The 18,880-nt window shown below is 50.2% G+C and overlaps 1 protein-coding gene across 1 annotated transcript in view; it reads right to left on the reverse strand.

Annotated features, from left to right (window-relative positions):
- LOC142924054 (fructosamine-3-kinase-like) overlaps positions 1-18,880 on the reverse strand; it is a 62,290-nt gene that overhangs the window by 20,076 nt on the left and 23,334 nt on the right. Inside the window, exon 2 of the mRNA XM_076065501.1 lies at positions 2,087-2,234. Coding sequence (XP_075921616.1) covers positions 2,087-2,234 — 148 coding nt within the window. The remainder of the gene's footprint in view (positions 1-2,086; positions 2,235-18,880) is intronic.

Below are 18,880 nucleotides of genomic sequence, written 5' to 3' on the forward strand. Positions count from 1 at the left end.
TGGAGTGGAGGTGGACTGATGCGGTACGGGAGGATGTGGAGCTGAGTGGGCTTTGCCGACGACTGGTACCAGCGGTGTCGGGATCGGCCTCTGCGAGGGAGGCTCGTGAAGGACGCTTCTACTGGGCAGTTGGAGACAGTCGCCCTCCACCAACAACAGAGGAGTGACGCTCACAACAACGAGCGGAACACCGGATGATAAATATGCAGCAATTTGGCACAGTACAGGGAACAGGTGGTGCATCTGCCAGTCATCTCAGTCAGCCAACCCATGGCACCTGGGTCTGTTCCAGGACCTCCGGTCAGCGAGCCTTCGACACTTCACGTGGCTTCAAAGTGCACCTGGCCTGGCACAGGCGCCGTGGTGACGTCACTGTCACTTATTGGCGAATGGCGACGGTCGATAACGCAGTGGTGGTTGTGAGAAATGCTATTTTGGGGGGGGGGGGCGCCAAACCTGACCAGCTGTAAACCTCACGTCGCCTCGCAGCCACACAGTGGCAACAGGGAGTTCTGGATGGGTGCAAGGGGCTGGTAATCCCCCTCCACCTTCAACTAAATAACCACACACGCGAGCCCTTGGGTCTCTCTGTGAGTCGATGGATCTGTGTGTGGTGAGTCTATGGGTTTCTGTGAGAGTCCGTGGGTCTCTGTGTGGTGAGTTTATGTGTCTCTGTTTTATGAGTCTATAGGGCTCTGTGCGAGTCTGTTTGATTCGGTGGTTCTCTGTGTGGTGAGTCTATGCGTTTTTGTATGACTCTATGGGTCTCTATGTGGTGATTCTATGGGTCTGTATGGTGAGTCTATGGGTCTCTCTCTGAGTCTATGGGTTTCTGTGGTGAGTCTATGGGTCTCTGTGTGAGTATGGGTACGATTGAGTCTATGGGTATCTGTCTGGTGAGTTTATGTCTCTGTTTGGTGAGTCTATAAGGCTCTGTGCGAGTCTGTGGATCTGTTTGAGTCTGTGGTTCTCTGTCTGATTAGTCTATGGGTCTCTGTGGTGAGTCTATGGTTCTCTGTGCAAGTCTGAGGGTATGTGCGTGGTGAGTGTATAGGTCTATGTGTGATGACTCTATGGGTCTCTATGTGATGGATATCTGTGGTGCACATATCCTGGCACAAGCGCCGTGGTGTCGTCACCACCACTAAGTGGAGAATGCTCCTACCCCTGCTCCTGCTTGTTCTTGTGCTCGGGAAGGAGAGAGAAAACTAGACTAAGGTCCACTCAGCTAAACATCTCTTTTTCAGAAGCGACTTGGCACCAATGATAGCTTAACGAAGTGGCTCATCATCACAGTCACTAAAGTTTTAAGTCAAAACTTTAAACGAATGTTTCTAAATGTGGAGGGAAAAACCGGAGGACCCGGAGAAAAAGTCCACACGACCACGGGGAGAGACAGAGACACGCAAACTCCAAATATACAGCAGGCATCAGCGTCGGGGTCGAACCCACAACCTCCTGTACACCAGGCGAGGTAGTTAGGGGGGAAAGCCGAGACAGCGAGAGGGAGAATTAGTCAAACTCACACTCAGTATTACTAACTAACCATGATACACTCACCATGATACTCACCATGATACTCACGCATTCACCATCATACTCACACACAAGCCCACACACATCAACAGTCGCCATTCACCACTACGTGGCGGTGATGTCCCCACAATAACTCAGGTGCCAAGGTTTGACGGCTGTGCCAGGCTAAGTGCAGGAGGAGGCCACGGGCCAGACTCAGGTGCCGTGGGTTGACTGCTCTGCCTGGCTAGGTACAAGAGGGCTAGACCCTGGTGCTATGGGTTAACTCGTGTGCCACCACCTGCACAACCACCACAATAACAACCACACAACAATAACCACGACCAACAACTGTAACCACAACTATAATTTAACCACAACTATAATTCCCATCAGCCACACGGCCCTCTGGGAGTGCCTCTCAACAGCAGCAGCAGCAGGGCCGAGCTCTGCTTGAAGCAGCGCCGTGAACTCAGCAGAACGTGACGGCTGTGGGCCAGGCGCCTCCTCTGTCTCCCCCCACCGCCGCCGCCGCCACTGCTGATGTGGACACACCGCGCGAGGTTCTCACCTTCAGGCTGAGTCGACGTAGAGGAGGCCCAGCGAGCCGCAGCTTCAGAAGCTTTCGCGAGCCACTGACGGTGGCCGTGAGCGGGAATCCAAATCAGCCGCTCGCCACCCACAATCCACAGCGCGCGCCGCCTCCACTCGCCCCCTGCCTGACCGGAAGTAGCAGCGGGGGAGGGGGGCGGGGCATGGGGGGTGAGGGGGCGGGTCGCAAGGGGGGGCATGGGGGAGCAAGGGGGGGGGGGTGAGGGGGAGCATAGAGGGGGTTCGTTAGGTGGAGAAAAAGGGGGGGCATGGGGGGTTGTGAGGGGGCATGGGGGGTTGTGAGGGGGCATGGGGGGTTGTGAAGGGGCATGGGGGGTTGCGAATGTGGAGGGGCGGGGGGGGAAGGGGGGTCACGAGGAGGGGCAGGGGGGGCAGGGGGGTAGCGAGGGGGAGGGAAATGGCGGACCATGGGGCGTGGTCGCGAGGGGGGGCAGGGGGGGAGGAGCTCAGGTGTGAGGGGGAGGAGCTCATGGCTCTGACGTCACGGGGGCGTGGTTACCTTGGACCACCCCCGCGTCTCGCGCCACGTGCTTCCGACTGGCAGTTTGGCCGTTAGAGAGACGCGGACCGACCCCAGAGCAGGAGTGGAACCGGGCTGTGGGTGAGTGGTGGCGGTGGTGGTGTGAGTCTCTCTGTGCGAGTCTGTGTGTGTGTGTGAGGCTTTCTATATGAGTCTGTGTGTGTGTGACTCTCTGTGTGTGTGTGAGTCTATCTGTGTGAGTCTGTGTGTGTGTGAGTCTCTCTGTGTGAGTCTGTGTGTGTGAGACTCTCTGTGTGTGTGACTCTCGGTGTGAGTCTCTGTGTGTGTGACTCTCTGTGTGACTCTCTGTATGTGTGAGTCTGTGTGTGTGTGTGACTCTCTGTATGTGTGAGTCTCTGTGTGTGTGTGTGAGTCTCTGTGTCTGTGTGTGTGTGTGTGTGAGTCTCTGTGTGTGTGTGAGTCTCTGTGTGAGTCTCTGTGTGTGTGTGTGTGAGTCTCTGTGTGAGTCTGTATGTGTGTGTGAGAGTCTGTGTGAGTCTCTGTGTGTGTGAGTCTGTATGTGTGCGAGTCTCTGTGTGAGTCTGTGTGTGTGTGGAACGGTCGTAGAGCTGACAGCGCGCCGCGCTATGAACCCGGCGACCCCAAGTTGGATTCCCTCTAAAGGCCAACAGCAGTAACGATTATCTGAACCGGTGCTGGGCCTCCCCTAGATCGACTCAACCTCGAATGAGTACCTGGTGTGGTGTGTAAAGATCGCCACTGGGGAGACAAAGGCGGCCGGGCGTGGTGCTGGCAATCCAACCCCCTCGTGTGTCGTGCCGGCCTTCATACGTACTGCTGGCTAACAGCACTTGCCCCTACAGCCTGTTAAGTCTCTACGGGGATCTTTGTCTTTGGTGTCCCATACTGGCAGGGGGAGGAGTGGTGGTGTTAATGTTGGTGGTATTAGTGGTGGGGGTGCTCGTGATGGTGGTGGTGTTAGTTGTGTTAGTGATGGTGGTGTTAGTGATTGTGGTTGTTAGTAGTGGTGATAGTGGTGGTGTTACTGGTGTTAGTGATGGTGGTGTTGGTGTTGGTGGTATTAGTGATGGTGGTGTAAGTGAGGTGATTGGATGCCATGGTGGTCCCCATCTTTAAGAAGGGAGACCGCACAGACTGTAACAACTACAGGGGCATCTCACTCCTCAGTGTGCTGAGAAAGGTCCTGGCAAGGATTATTCAACACTGCCTTACCAGGCATGCTGAGGAGAGGCTTGCGGAGCCCCAATGTGGTTTCAGGAAAGGGTGGTCCTGCACAGATGCCATATTTTCTGTCCGTTTGCTAAAGCAGAGGTGTAGGGAATTCCAACAAGACCTACATCTCTGCTTTATTGGCCTGGTAAAGGCCTATGACACCATCAGTAGGCCTGGGCTCTGGGTTCTTCGTGCTTTCGGAGTCCCTGACCCGCTGCTCACGATCTTTAAGGACCTTCATTATGGTGAGCGGACCCGGGTAAAACTACATTGCCGGGAGTCGGAGCCATTCCCTGTTCACCTTGGGGTGCGACAGGGATGTCCTCTGGCTCCAACATTATTTAACATCTATTTCGACCACGTAGTTCATGAGGCCTTCAGTAGCTGTACCGGAGGAATTTCCATCTGGTACAGATACAGTGGGAGGCTGATCAATGCCCGGATGCCGTCAAGGGATGGCTCCCTATTGGTCAACCACGTTATGTATGCCGATGACGTGATAATTGCGGCTCACTCAGAGGAGGAGTTGGAGGCGCTGCTGCTAAAACTGGAGTGTGCCACTAAGAGGTGGGGCCTTACCATCAGCCCCACCAAAACGAAGCGCCTGCCTGAGTATTTTGTACCATCGGGCACTCCACCTCCACAACTCCCAATCGGTAAATGGGGCAGTTGTGGAGAGAGTGGAAAGTTTCCCATACCTGGGCAGTGTGCTCATGACCATCTCCGGTTTAACAGCAGAGGTCTCACTCCGAATCAGTCGAGCGGCATTATCTTTTCAGCAGTTGCGTAACGCTGTGTGGAAGCTACCTGGTCTGTCGCTCCACACGAAGCTTCGGGTCTTCTCAGCCACAGTCATTCCCTCCCTTCCCTACGCTTGTGAAACGTGGACCCCCCTAATGGAACATCTTTGCCGGTTAGAAACGTTGAGGCTGGCCTGCCTCTGATCAATCCTGGGTTTAACCAGGCTGGATTGTGTGAGGAACTCACAAATCCTCGAAAGATCTGGACAAAGCCTCATCAGTGAGCTCCTCCGGCAGGCAAGGCTGCGTTGGCTGGGCCATGTAGCCCGCATGCCCAATCACCGCATGCCCAAGCAGCTTTTATTTGGCCGGATCGAGGGGGCTGAAGGGACGCAGCACGGGCTAGAGAAGAGATAGAATGATGTGGTACAGCAGGATGTGGAGCTGAGTGGACTTGCCGATAACTGGTACCAGCTGTGTCAAGATCGGCCTCTGTGGAAGAGGCTCGTGAAGGACGCTACTGGGCAGTTGGAGGCAGTCGCCCTCCAACAACAACGGAGAGCGCAGGAACGACGCTCACAACAACGAGCAGAGCGCCGGATGGCTAAAGCACAGCAAGTTGGCACAGTAAGGGGCACAGGTGGTGCATCAGCCAGTCATCTCACTCAGTCGACCTGTGGCACCTGGGTCTGCCCCGTGACCTCCTGCCAGCGGGCGGGCGTTCGACACTTCACGTGGCCTCAAGGTGCACATGGCCTGGCACAAGCGTCGTGGTGACATCACCGCCACTTAGTGGCGAATGGCGATTGTTGTTGTTGGTGTTAGTGATGGTGGAATTTTTGTTGCTGGTGTTAGTCGTGGTGGTGTTAGTGATGGTGGTATTATTGGTGCTGGTAGTGGTGTTCGTGGTGGTCTTAGTGGTGGTGTTAGTGTTGGTGGTATTATTGGTGGTGGTGTTAGTAGTGGTGTTAGTGATGGTGTTAGTGGGGTAGTGTAGCAGTTAGCGCGCTGCGCTAAGAACCTGGCGACCTGGGTTTGATTCCCGCTCACAGTCAACATTGGTGACGATTATCTGAACTGGTCCTGGGCCTCACCCTAGATTGACTCAGCCTTAAATGAGTATCTGGTGCGAGGTGCAAACATTGCCACTGGGGAGACAAAGGCGGCCGGGCGTGGTGTTGGCTACCCACCCCCTCGTGTGCCGTGGCGGCCTTCATAGGTGCTCGCGGACAGCACTTACCCCAACAGTCTGTTAAGGCTATACGGGGGATCTTTGTTCGTGGTGTTAATTGTGGTGTTAGTAGTGGTGTTCGTAGTAGTGGTGTTCGTAGTGGTGGTGTTCGTAGTGGTGGTGTTCGTAGTGGTGGTGTTGGTGGTGTTAGGAGTAGTGTTAGTAGTGGTGTCCGAACAGAGGAGCAACGCTCACGACAACAACCTTTGAGCCGGGCATCTAAAATGCAGCAAGTTGGCACAGTCATCTCAGTCAGACAACTCATGGCACCTGGGTCTGACCTGTGACCGCCTGTCAGTGAGCCTTCGGCACTTCACGTGGTCTCAAAGTGCACCTGGCCTGGCACAGGCGCCGTGGTCACATCACCGCTACTTAGTGGCGAATGGCAGTTGTTGTTTTTTGTATTTTTCGTATTGTGTGACTGGTGAGGATGTGAGTCCGTGTTGATGAGAGTCCGCATTGTGACGTGACGTGGGTTTAGACGTGGGTGTGTCATGCCCCTTCAACTCTGCGTGTCCCTTGCCTCTGTCTGCCGCTCTCCACGCAGAGACCCGGACCGCGCGAGAGACACCGTGAGCTCTGAGCACCCTCGTCTGCAAGTTGCTACCATGGAGGTACATGTGGCTCCTCGACTCGTGTGGTGAAGTATGGGTGGACGTGTGTTCTCCCCTCTGCGTGTGCCTACCTGTCACCTGTATACCTGGGTGTGCTTCTCCTTGCCCGCCTAAGTGTGTGCGGGTCTATCAGAGTGTCTCTCCGAGATCCTGTTGGTGTACGTGCCCGTCTACGCGTGAGCATCTACAGCGCTGTTATCTATCCACTGATGGATGAACGCCTCCCTCCCTGAGACCCTACTACCCCTCACATCCTGTGATGGAATAATCCGCCAAGCGCCGATTTCGTCGCACCATCTCTCTGGCGGCTCTCCTCTCTGATGTGTTCTGTTCCTTGGTTGTCGCTCCGTTATTATTCTTGACCGTGAGCCATTGTTGTCCCTCCTAGCCATGGCTCGTCCGGCCCGAGTCCCACTCACTCCTCTTAACAGTTTGAACGATCCCATTGACCTGCGTGTGACCTCGAAATCCACACGTCTTTCATTGTAAATCCAAGCATGGCAACTGATATTGGCCAAATATCCCAACGCTGAGAACTGGCAACATCTCGGCAGGACCCTCCTGAATGTGGAGCCCAGGATGTCAGAGATGCTGGCTCAGTGCTCGCCCACTGCACTTGCTCCAACATCTTAATCAAGCCCATGTGGTGGACCTTTGTTTTTGTGTGTGTAGATCAGCCGAGCTGGAGAGGCTCGGAGTAACGGCGAGTCTTGCACCACGTGGAGTGCGCTGTCCTCAGCGCGCACCGGCTCCATCCACAGCAAATCGCCACAAGGTAAGAATAGAAATGAGTGACGTCAAGATGGCCACGCTGAATGGTGGGACATCACGACGGTCATGTTTCAAGGGGGACGTCACAGTGACCATGATGCATGGGGGACTTCATGGTGGCCATGTTGCATGGTTGATGTACCGTTCGAATTTTGCCGTTCTCTGGTCTAACACCGACGAGACAAGGTCATAAAGAAGGCTGTCTCTGGTGCGGGCCAGTCAGTTTCAAAGACAATGCCCATATATTATCGGAGCATGTTTGTTTGCATATTTTTCAACAAGTACGTGTGGTAAATGCAGACTTGATGCCTTGCAAAAGGTATCTATTTGGTGTTTGAACATATTAACACCTGTTTTTGTGCCAGAAATGGTAAAAGCTATTCTTATTTCATAAAATCCTTCTTGGCATACCTGTGTTATATTTATCTAATTCGTTAACCCCGTTTTCAAACCCAAGCAACCTAAGATGTCCTCAGAGCTGCATATAGCTGGACATCGAACAAAGATGATCACTGCATGGCACGCTTTCAGATGTGCTTCTGCAGTCATCTGGAATGCTCTTCCGACATTAGGCAGCCACTGGAGCGATGCACTTTTAAATCAATAATTTTTGCGAACTTGTTAGTTTGTTGCCTTTCCCCCTCACTTCTGATTAGCAGGGCTGCCGAAGCACGGTTTAACATACGGACATAACTGGTATTGGCCAAAACATCCAAATCCCCTGCAAATTCCTCAAATTGGGATCACACAGCAGACGTAATGGCAGCAGCGTCGCCCCCATTCTCTGTAAAGCATCTGCAGGAACCTCCTGAAAAGGAATCTTGAGACTTTTTGAGGCAGTGCTGCTTAAATGAAAGATCACCGACAGCTGTTGTTATTCTCTTGCCTGCAGCAATCCTGGCTCTCTTTGGCCCACAAATGACCCACCGGGAGAAGCTGGAGCTTGTCGCCATACAGGAAGTATGGTACTTTGCGCTCCGTAACAGATCCCGGGGACACAACAACGATGGATACGACGACCACGAACATCATTACATTCCGGTGAGACTCGCCACAAAGCCCCCGCCGTGGGGGCGGTCACAGGGCGCAGCGGTCGCGGGGTTCGTGGCTTCTTGTCATTGCAATTTAAGCAGCAACCAACCAGAGAAAGCACACGTGCACTCTCCCACACACTTCACAATCAGAAGTTTATTTCCCAAGTTAAGCCCATTGAGCTAAAGAGCTTTTTTTAGGGTGACTCGGCCAGCAGACATCAGAGCATTCCACAATTACAGATTTAAGAAAACCAAATACTTAATAAAAGCAATTATTTCGTAAAATAATGCTCACATGTTGTGATTTTCAAAATATAGTCAGTCTAAATTTGTGTAATTTTGTGCAGGTCCACCATGAGCACCTTCACTACCGCTATGAGGTGCTGAAGAAGATTGGGGATGGAGCTCAAGGCCAGGTGATCCGGTGCCTTGACCACAAGATGAACACCCTGGTGGCAGTGAAGATCTTGAGATCACCATTGAGGTAAGAATTCAGAGTGGTGTCGTCACAAGGACGACGTTGTTGTTACGTCAAGTGCTGTGGGCGGCCGTGTGATGAGGTGGTGACAAGTCGTGCCTCACGTAGAGGGTCCCCGGTTCGACTCCTGACTCGGGTGTCCTCCTGTGTGGAGTTTGTATGTTCTCCCCCTGTTCTGGATCAGTTCACTCTTACATTACATTAAGTCTTCATTTAACCCGGTAGATGCATTCCTGAAAAGTGCCGCATTAAGGGAAAGCACATTAAGCAAACATAATATCCCCATATATAATGTAACGATAAAGTTTTGCAAGATAAAATACACGCACACAGTGATGTAAAGAGATCAATAACGGAGGGCATGCTGTCACGTCACGTGATCATTCCGCATTCCGCCTACTGTGTCATACCGCTCAGCTTTGCAATTTTATAGCGGGCACATTCCACGTTATAATGGGCGCTTTCCTGCATTAGAACAGAAGCATTCCGGATTATAATGGGTGCGGTCCGTGTTATAACGGGAGCCTTCCATGTTATCATGGGCACGTTCCACGCTATAAAAGGCGTGTTCCACGCTGTAATGGGGTTGTCCCATGTCATAACGGGCGTGTTCCGTGTTATAACGTGTGCGTTCTGCGTTATAGCAGCTACATCATGGGACCTCCTTTGCCAATACCAAAATATACTCCCAAAGAAGGTCCATGATGTAGCCGTTCACCCTGAGCTCTCATTACTCTGATAACGCTTGTCTTTGTGCTGTACGCCTTTTGGCGTCCTCTGGTCTAACATCGTTTTTGAGACGAGGCTCAAAAGAAAGCTGTCTCTGGTGTGGACCAATCAGTTTCAAAGACAATGCATATATTATCAGAGTATGTTTTTGTTTGCATTCTGACCACAAGTATTATGGTTAATGCAGACATGATTCCTTGTAAAAGGTTTCAGTTTGGTGTTTTAACATCTTAACACCTGTTTTGTTGCCAGAAAAAAATGGAAAATCTATTCTGATATTTTGGTACTGGCAAAGGAGGTCCCATGATATTCCACGTTATAATGCCTTGCTCTGTGAGAGCCACATTCAGTCACGACTCAGCTGTGGCTCAGTCTCTAAAACTCAGGCTCAGCTCTCGCTCAGCCGTGGTTTGGCTCAGGCTTGAGCCGCTCAGCTGCTGTTAAAGATACATGAGTGGCTCAGCCGTGGTTTGGCTCAGCTTCTGGGAATCCTGAGTGTGGCTGGGGCCATGCTCGGAGTCGGCTCAATTCACACATTAGGGAATCACTACGTTCAGGCAACACCCCAAACCCCCTTCTATCCCTTGCTTATTTGATCCTCTTCCCGATCCTTTCTGGAACCTTCCATGAGCGCGCTATCGGAACTCACAATGCCATTACACTTGGGGAACGCATATTTATTTATTTAATTCGGAATAGAATTTGTTTCTGGTCATTCCTTTAGCAAGTCTAAGTCATGATTCATTTGTGGATTTTCTCTGCACAGCTCCAAGGATGATAAATTTCAGAGAAAGGAGCTCCAGATGGCTCTGGAACTTCAGGGCGAGGGCAGTGATGAGGAGTACAACGTTATCAAAGTCCTGAACCATTTTGACTTCAGAGGACACCACTGCATTGTCCTGGAGCTGTTGAAGTACGTACCATGTGTTCCCACCGCCCCCCCACCCCCCATAGCGTGGTTAACTACATTAGCTAAACTAAAACTTTTATTTAACAGGTAAAGCCCACTGCCCTATCAGTTATTTTTCACAAGCGGCCTGGTTACAAATTATAGCTAAAAAAAGTGGCTTATGTGGAAATGTATAGCAGCCAAATACTCTAAACACAAGTTTCTAAATGTGGAGGGACAAACCAGAGAACCCGGAGAAAAATCCACGTGACCAGGGGTAGAACATGCAAACTCAAAATATACATGCGTCACGGTCGGGATCAAAGCCCCACGCATTGCGGTACTGTGGAGCTGTCATGTGTCCCGGGTGCACGAGGCCACTCCTCTTTTCTCAATCAGCCCTGCCCACTTTTATATAGCCATGCCTCCACTCGATCAGCAGGTTGGCTGCAGCGCAGTGGTGACGCTTGTGCCCCTCGGTGAAAATCCCTGAGTTCGATTCTCAACTCGGACGCCTTTCTGCGTGGAGTTTGTATCTCCTAATGGATAATTCCACCACCCGGAAACAGAGCCAATGAAAGCAAGTGGACAGATGTGCTAACTGATTTGGTTCATCAGCAAACCGATGACCTAAACCCACACTGAGCTATGAATCATATTAGTCGTGAATGTGCAAATATAATATTAATATTGTCGTTATCAGAATCCACGCAGTATTGCAGGGTATGACACTGACGCTGCTTCGTTGTTGTCATTGTTGTTGCTGCTGCTGCCTCTTTCACAGGGAGAGCCTCTATGATGTGATTACGGAAGCGGGGTTCCGGAAATTGCACATGGGGATGGTGAAAACTTACACCAGGGGCATCCTCAAGTTCCTTTGCCACACCAAGGCCAGGAGCATCATCCATGCGGACATCAAGCCAGTGAGTGGACACAGCATTCAGCGTGACTTTGTTCCGGAGTTGTGTCATTATTGGGGACTCGGTCCATAGAGAAAACTAACCACGTTGGTCACAGGGTCGATGTGTTAGCTCTGTCCGTCTATCTGGAAGGAAGCAGGGTCACGTTACCTCTGGTGATGATCTGGTATGAATTAAACTGTCGTGTAGAGTCGTGTCGCTATTGGGGGACTCACCACAGATAAAACTAGCAATGTAGATCACAGCGTTGCCCCAAACTTTGGGAAACACAAACCGGAGCTGAAAAGAATGATTTTCAAAACGTGCCAAACACGCGTTTGAACTGACAGCTGCCCGTTGTCAGCTTCCATGCTGTGAATGGAAAACTTCCCAAGACAAACGCGCGGTGGAAGGCGTCACGAAATCCATGCGCCCTCGAGCGTGGTTTTTGGTCCGTAACTCGTTATCGGGCAGCTGAGCAACTAGGATAAGTTGTCTATAGAGCCTCGACTAACATCGCTCATCTTGACGCATTTGAAAGGGGCACCCCCAGTGGCAGCTGTCAGAAAACAGCGAATGTTGCACTGGACTCAAGGTTGATGACGGCGCTACGCCTCACCTAGTTCCCCTGTTTAGCTTGTACCGTGGTACGTGATTGATCCACTGCTGGCTGAATGCTATCGGCGTAACCTCCGAGTGTGAATTCCTTCTGCCTTTCTTCCTTTAGGAAAATGTTCTACTCAAGGATCCCGTAACCGGCACCGTCAGGGTCACGGACTTTGGCACCAGCTTTTTTGTGAAAAGGCAACGTGAGTAACCTCACCTGGGTGTGAGTTTCTGCCTGTGGGTGTGACTGTGTTCCAGTGTGTGTGTGTGTGCAAGTCTCTTAGTGTCTGTACATGTGACAGTGTGTGATAACGATGCTGTTCATGACACAGTGAGTATACACACACACCTACATATATATTTGTTGTTGTTGTGCAGCTCTGCATGTGGGTGGGACCCTGCAATACCTCTCTCCGGAGGTATTGCTGGGCTACAGATTAACGTGTGCAGTGGACATGTGGGCACTGGGCTGCACAGTGGCGAAGTTGGCGACCGGCAGGAATTTATTCCAGTCGGACAGCTGCGACGACCACCTCCCGTGCTGCATGGAGGTATTTCCAACTGGGCGTTCACCCGCTCGTGATTCCCCCCTCCTTTCTTGAAGTTGTAGGCTATGGGGGGGAGCCAGGAGAGGGGGGGCGATTGGCTACTTGGTGATCTGGCGAATGGCAGCCATCGTATGTTTTATGTGTGTACACGTGTGTGTCTTGTACGTGTGGGGGGAGCAGTGGTGTAGCGGTTAGCGTGCTCAGCTACAAACCTGCTAATGCGAGTTTGATTCCAATTCACGGCCAACATCAGTGAGGATTATCTGAACCGGTACTGGGCATCCCCTAGTACAAATCAGCCTCAAATGAGTACCTGGTGCCGTGTGTACCTGCTTCAATATGGCCAACCATCCCCTCTCTGTGTGTGCCACAGTCCTAGCCCTCAACAGGTGCCGCTACTGTTGCTGCTGCTGTTTCTACTCACTACTAAAAACACTTGCCCCTACAGTCTGCTGCGGCTACATGGGTGACTTTTGCCTTTATCTCAACCATGTGCAGATCCTCGGGTTGCCTCCAAAATGCATGATGGATGCAGCTCCTGACGGAATGCACTACTTTGGTGAGTTGAAGGGTGGGGCGAGCATCCGACCGGATTCAGTGTTAGGGTGTGGCCTGGAGCTGTTGTAGTTTTTTTGGGGGGGTGGCCATGGGGGGGGGGGGGTCTCTTTGTATTTTCAATTCCTTGGGTGAGTGGGTGGGTAAATAGGGGCGTGGGCGAGTGGGTAGGTGGGCAAAGTGGTGGTTGGTGACTGTGTGTTTCTCCTGCTGTGCATGTCTCCTGCAGATCGTTTGGGCATGATGTTCTGCCCAGTCAAGAGAAGGGTGCCAGGGAGCTTGTCACTTCAGAGGGCACTCAGAAGCCACGACCCGGAGTTTGTTGACTTTGTCAGCTCCTGCCTGCGGTAAGAATCATCCCCCACTCCCTCCCCCCTCCCCATGAGGATTTCCCCCACCAAGGTGATCAACGATCGCTCTCCACCGATAACTAGGAAGATGTGGAGCTGAGTTAACCTGCCGATGACCAGTACCACCGGTGTTAAGATCGCCCTCTTTGGAGGTCCGTTAAAGATGCTCCTCGGCAGTGTGAGGCTCAGGGCATTTTTAGAGTACTGCGTATTGAAGGATTGACGCTGCTACCAAGACTACCGCTGCTGCCGTGCATTCCTGGACCTCGTGGGAGAAGGGAAGGAACGTCAATCCTCTCACCACGCCTCTCTCACCATGTGCGCTGCGTGTGACCCCCGTGCGTCTCTCAACAGATGGGATCCGGATTGTCGTATGACGCCAGCGCAGGCGCTGGGTCACAGCTGGCTCCGGACCGTGGCCACCAGCACCACCAGCAACGCCACCGCCACCACCATTGCTGCTCCTGGCAGGGTACAGTGTTTTGGAGCTGCTGAGCGACGGTAAGCCACGAGCTGCTTGTCCAATGTTCAAGGCAGTCCATAGGGAGGTGTGGGGCCCGGGGCAAGTCACAATTAAATCGGAAGTATTAGCAACAATACAGGGGTTTTTTCGGTTAGATCGCATAGATATACATGTGTTGTTAAACTCACCACCACCCAACACAGCCAATTAGTAAGGTGTATCATGTAAACAAAATGTGCCAATTAGTTACTAGATCAGCACACCAGTGTTGGAAAGTAAACCCACCACATTTACTATTCGATTTCGACATTTTGCCGGGGATTGCAACCAGCCTCATAAGGTGACGGCCAGAATTGTGGAGAAATACTCCTGTTTCGGTCGTAAATAGTGATAAATGTGAATGTGATGTCATCATTTGTGAGCCAATCTGGTGCGAAAGCCTACGTGTTAAAAAGACATTTGACGTCTGACACCGTGACATCGAAGCACAGGGCCGCCAAAAGCACGGTGCCTGGGGCGGTTTCCCCAGTACACCGTACCCGGGGGACGGCTCTGCTCCTGTTAATGTATTTATATTTATTACTACTACCCTTATTTAGCCAGCATGAGCCTCACTCAGTCTCAAGACTCTTTTTCAGTAGAGTCCTGCCAAGTTGTTTGCAGTACAGAACAAATTTGCTTTTGCTACTGCTGCTATGCGATCCCGATTGAATGATTTGGAGGTTCAATTTCTAACACTGGCGAGGATGTCCATCCAACACTGGTTGCGTGGCGTGTGTCAGGGTTCAGTTACGTGGAGGAAAATGCCAAACCCAAAGGAATGAAAGTTACATTTTAATGTACAATTTTATTGAGGGACTGTGTATTGTCTTGGAGGGGTCTGGGGCTGTTTTTGTTGATGTTTTGTTGCCTTGCCCAAGTTTACATTTAGTGTTGAAAATCTGGCAGAATTTTATGTACTTTGTGCTTATGTGCTCAATTTTTTGTGACTTGCTTACATTTTTACACGTTGCACTCCTTTTGTTTGTTGTTGTAACTTGCTGACCGTGTGCCTCGACTGCATATCTGTGAAAGAAGAGCTTCATAGCTTATCGGATTCCTCTTCATCCAGTCTAAATAATGTATTCTGATTTTGGAAACCAATGCAGGACAAAACGGGGGGGGGGAGGGGGTAGAACACACTCCACATTCCACACGGAGAAAGTGGCCCAAGTATGGGAATCAAACCCAGGTCCCTCTTTGAATGAGTTCCAGCCCTGCCGCCTGCAAACGAACACATGTACAGTTCAAACCCCACGTATACATTCGGTTATATACGGATGTATTTTTATAATTGGTTCCTGGGTGAGGACAAATAATGAGACAGCCATATCTTTGCCATGTAGCCCTTCATCCTTTGTGATATCGTAAGACTAATGCCCATTCTGTAACCAGACCCACGATGGGCAAAGGTATGCTGCATTATTGCAGCATCGTTATTAGCCTGGTTAATCTATCTCTGCACACAGTTAGTCCGTACGCGGACGATGGTGGGGGGGCTGTGATCTCTGCTGTAGCAGGAAGTTGGAACGGTGTCGTGCGCATCTCTTTACAGAGCGGAGCCGGCGCTGCCCCCATCCTCCGCGCTTGCCCTGGCCTCTAAATGGATGCTGACGTTTGTGGTGGAAGAGGAGACCCTGGTGGAGGAGCTGGTGGTGCAGGAGGAGGAGGAGACCCTAGTGGAGGAGCTGGTGGTGCAGGAGGAGGAGACCCTTGTGGAGGAGCTGGTGGTGCAGGAGGAGGAGACCCTTGTGGAGGAGCTGGTGGTGCAGGAGGAGGAGGACACCCTGGTGGAGGAGCTGGTGGTGCAGGAGGAGACACTGGTGGAGGAGCTGGTGGTGCAGGAGGGGGAGGAGACCCTGGTGGAGGAGCTGGTGGTGCAGGAGGAGAGTCTGGTGGAGGAGCTGGTGGTGCAGGAGGAGGAGACCTTGATGGAGGAGCTGGTGGTGCAGGACGAAGAGGAGATGGAGGGGGAGACAGAGGAGGTGGAGATGAAGAAGGAGCAGGAGGAGGAGATGGTGGTGCAGGAGATAGTGGTGGAGGAGAAGGAGATGACAAGGAAAGAGGATCAGGCGATGGTGATGCAGGAGGAGAAGAGGAAGCGAGGGGGCCTGGCCCGCATAGGGAGAACCATCCGTTCACTCCTCCGACGCGCGCTGCTGTGTGGTGGCCGGTCCACCACACAGTAGAGGTGGTGGTCATGGATCGTTGTGAACCACGACCACTATCACCACACCCACCACATGCACACTCCACACATACACCCCCCTGTGATACCCACCACCCACCACACACACCCTGCACCCACCAACCCCGTGACACCCACCACACACTACACAAAGGACTAGGGGTTTAGAGGGTTAGGGGTTTATAAAGTTATGGGTTTAGAGGTTTTGGGGTATTTTGGGGATAAGGGGTTTATATGTTTAGGTATTTCGAGGGTTATAGGGTTTAGGGGTTGAGAGTGTTAGGGGTTTAGGGGATTCTAGAGTTAGGGGTTTAGAGGGTTAGGGTTTTAAGGGTAAAGGGGTTTAAAGGGTTAGGTGTTTAGAGGATTAGGCTATTAGGGGTATAGGGGTTTAAAGAGTTAGGGGTTCAGAGGGTTATGGTTTTAAGGGTAGAGGGGTTAAGAGGGTTAGGATTTAGAGGGTTTTGGGTTTAAAGATTTTGTGTTTAAGGGTTTAGGTTAGGGGTTCAGTAGGTTAGAGGTTTGGGGGTTTATGGGTTAGGATTTTAGAGCGTGATGGGTTTAGACCGTTATGGTTTTAAGGGTAAAGAGGTTTTGAGGGTTGAGTTTTAGAGGGTTACAGTTTAGAAGGTTATGGTTTTAAAGGGTTCTCGGTTTAGAGAATTAGGTGTTTAGAGGGTTTATGGGGTTTGATTGTTAAAGGGTTAGTGGTTTAGAGGGTTAGGAGTTTATAAGGTTATGGGCTTAGGGGTTTAGAGGTTTTGGGGTTGTTAGGGGGTAAGCAGTTTAGAGGTTTGGGGGGTTTTAAGGGTTATGATGTTTAGGGTTTGAGCGTATTAGGGGTTTTGAGGGTTAGGGTTTTAGTGGGTTAAGGGTGTAGAGGGTTAGGGGATTAGAGGGTGAGGGGTTTAGAGGGTTGGGGTTTTCGGGGTATTTGGGTTAGGATTTCAAAGGGTGAGGAGTTTAGACAGATAGGGTTTTAATGGTGAAGGGGTTGAGGTCTTTATTTGGTAGAGTTTAGAAGGTTATGGGTTTAGAGGGTTAAGGGTTTAGAGTTACTGTCGGTGTTTAGAGGTTTAGGGGGTTTATGGGTTTTGATTGCTCGGTGTTTTGGTTTACAAGGTTACGAGTTTGAGAAGGTTATGGGTTTAGAGGTTTCGGGGATTAGAGGCTTATAAGGTGAGGGGTTTAAAGGGTTATGGTTTTACAGGTTTATGGGTTTAGACAATTTGGGGTTTAAGGGTTTTAGAACAGGGGTGGGCAAATTTTTTGACTCGCGGGCCACAATGGGTTCTAAAATTTGACAGAGGGGCCGGGCCAGGAACAGATGGATGGAGTGTTTGTGTGAACTAATATAAATGTCATGTAAAAATAATAACATGAAAGGATTTGGCCTTTAACAGGTAGCAAAGCATTTATTTGCAAGGCAATTTAACAAATTGCACCAACATGAAAAATACAAAAACATGTCGTAACTCCCGGTCAAAGTGCACCATCTAATGGGGAAATGGGGGCATTACAGGAGAAAGGTAAAATTTAATTTAATAATAATATTTGTACACGTTCGGCGGGCCGGATTAAAAAGCCCAATGGGCCGTACTTTGCCCATGTCTGGTTTAGAAGGTTAAGGGTTTAGACAGTTAAGAGTTTTTGGGGTTTATGGGTTAGGGTTCTAAAGGGTGAGGTGTTTAGACGGTTGGAGTCTTCAGGGTAAAGTCCTTTAGAGAATTTGGTGTTTAGAGGGTTAGAGTTTAGAACGTTTTGAGTTTAGAGGGTTTAGAGAGTTATGTGTTTAGAGGTTTATGGGTTTCGATTGTTAGAGGTTGAATGGTTTAGATGGTTAGGAGTTGAGGAGGTTATAAGGGTATGTGTTTAGGGATTTAGAGGTATAGGGGTTTCAAGGGTTAGGGATTTAGAGTGTTAGGGGTTTAGTGGTTTGAGAGTTGAGGGTTTAACACCTAGACTTTCACAACTAATATTGGGTTAGTCTCCAACACTAAATGGCACTTTTTGTTGATGTGACAAATTTTCCTAATTGGCTGTGTCGGGTGGTGGCTGGTTTAACGACACATTTATAGTTACACAAGCTAACCCCCAAAAAACATTTATGGGTTTAGAGGGTTAGGGGTTTAGTGGGTTATGTGTTTAGAGGGTTAGCATTTTAGGGGTATAGGTGTTTTAAGGGTTAGGCATCTAGAGGGTTAGTTCTTTAGAGGGTTGGGGTTTAAATGTGTTGGGATTAGATTAGGGATTTAGGGTTTTAGAACGTTAGGGTTTTGAGGGTTAGGGTTTTAGAAGTTGAGGATTTAGAAGGTTGTGAGTTCAGAGGGTTAGGGGTCTAGAGGGTTAGTTCATTAGAGGGTTGTGGTTTAGATTGGTTGGTATTTTGAATATTAGGGATTTAGGGTTTTAGAAGGATAGAGTTTCAAGGTTTAGAGGGTTAGGGATTCAGAGGGTTGAGGGTTTGGTTTTTAATGGCTTTGAAGGTTAGGGTTAAAAAACTAAGGGGTTTGGAGAGTGAGGGGTTTTTGGAGGGTTAGGGTTAAGGGTAAAGGGTTTGAGAGGATTAGCGGTTTAGATGGTTATGGGTTTAAATGGTTAGGGATTTAGATAGTTACGGGGTTTAGAGGTTTAGAGGGTTTTATTTGTTCGAGGTTTAGTGGTTAAGGTCTCTGTGCGAGTCCAACAGGTTTATTTTAGTCTATGGTAAGATAAAAACAGTTCAGTTTAATTTGTATATATTTAAACAATTTGTTTACCTTTCCTGTCGTGTTTTTGTATTGTATTTTTGTTATGTTCTGACCCGCCCGATTGGACGTCTGTGAAAACAGATCGTTATAGCTCATCAGATTCATCCAGTATAAATAAATATTCAGATTAAAATTCTATTGACCTCTGTGCGAAT

This window comes from Petromyzon marinus, chromosome 8 (assembly GCF_048934315.1).
Source record: "Petromyzon marinus isolate PM22_M1 ecotype Great Lakes invasive population chromosome 8, UKy_Petmar_22M1.pri1.0, whole genome shotgun sequence".
In the NCBI taxonomy this organism is placed as follows: Eukaryota; Metazoa; Chordata; class Hyperoartia; order Petromyzontiformes; family Petromyzontidae; genus Petromyzon; species Petromyzon marinus.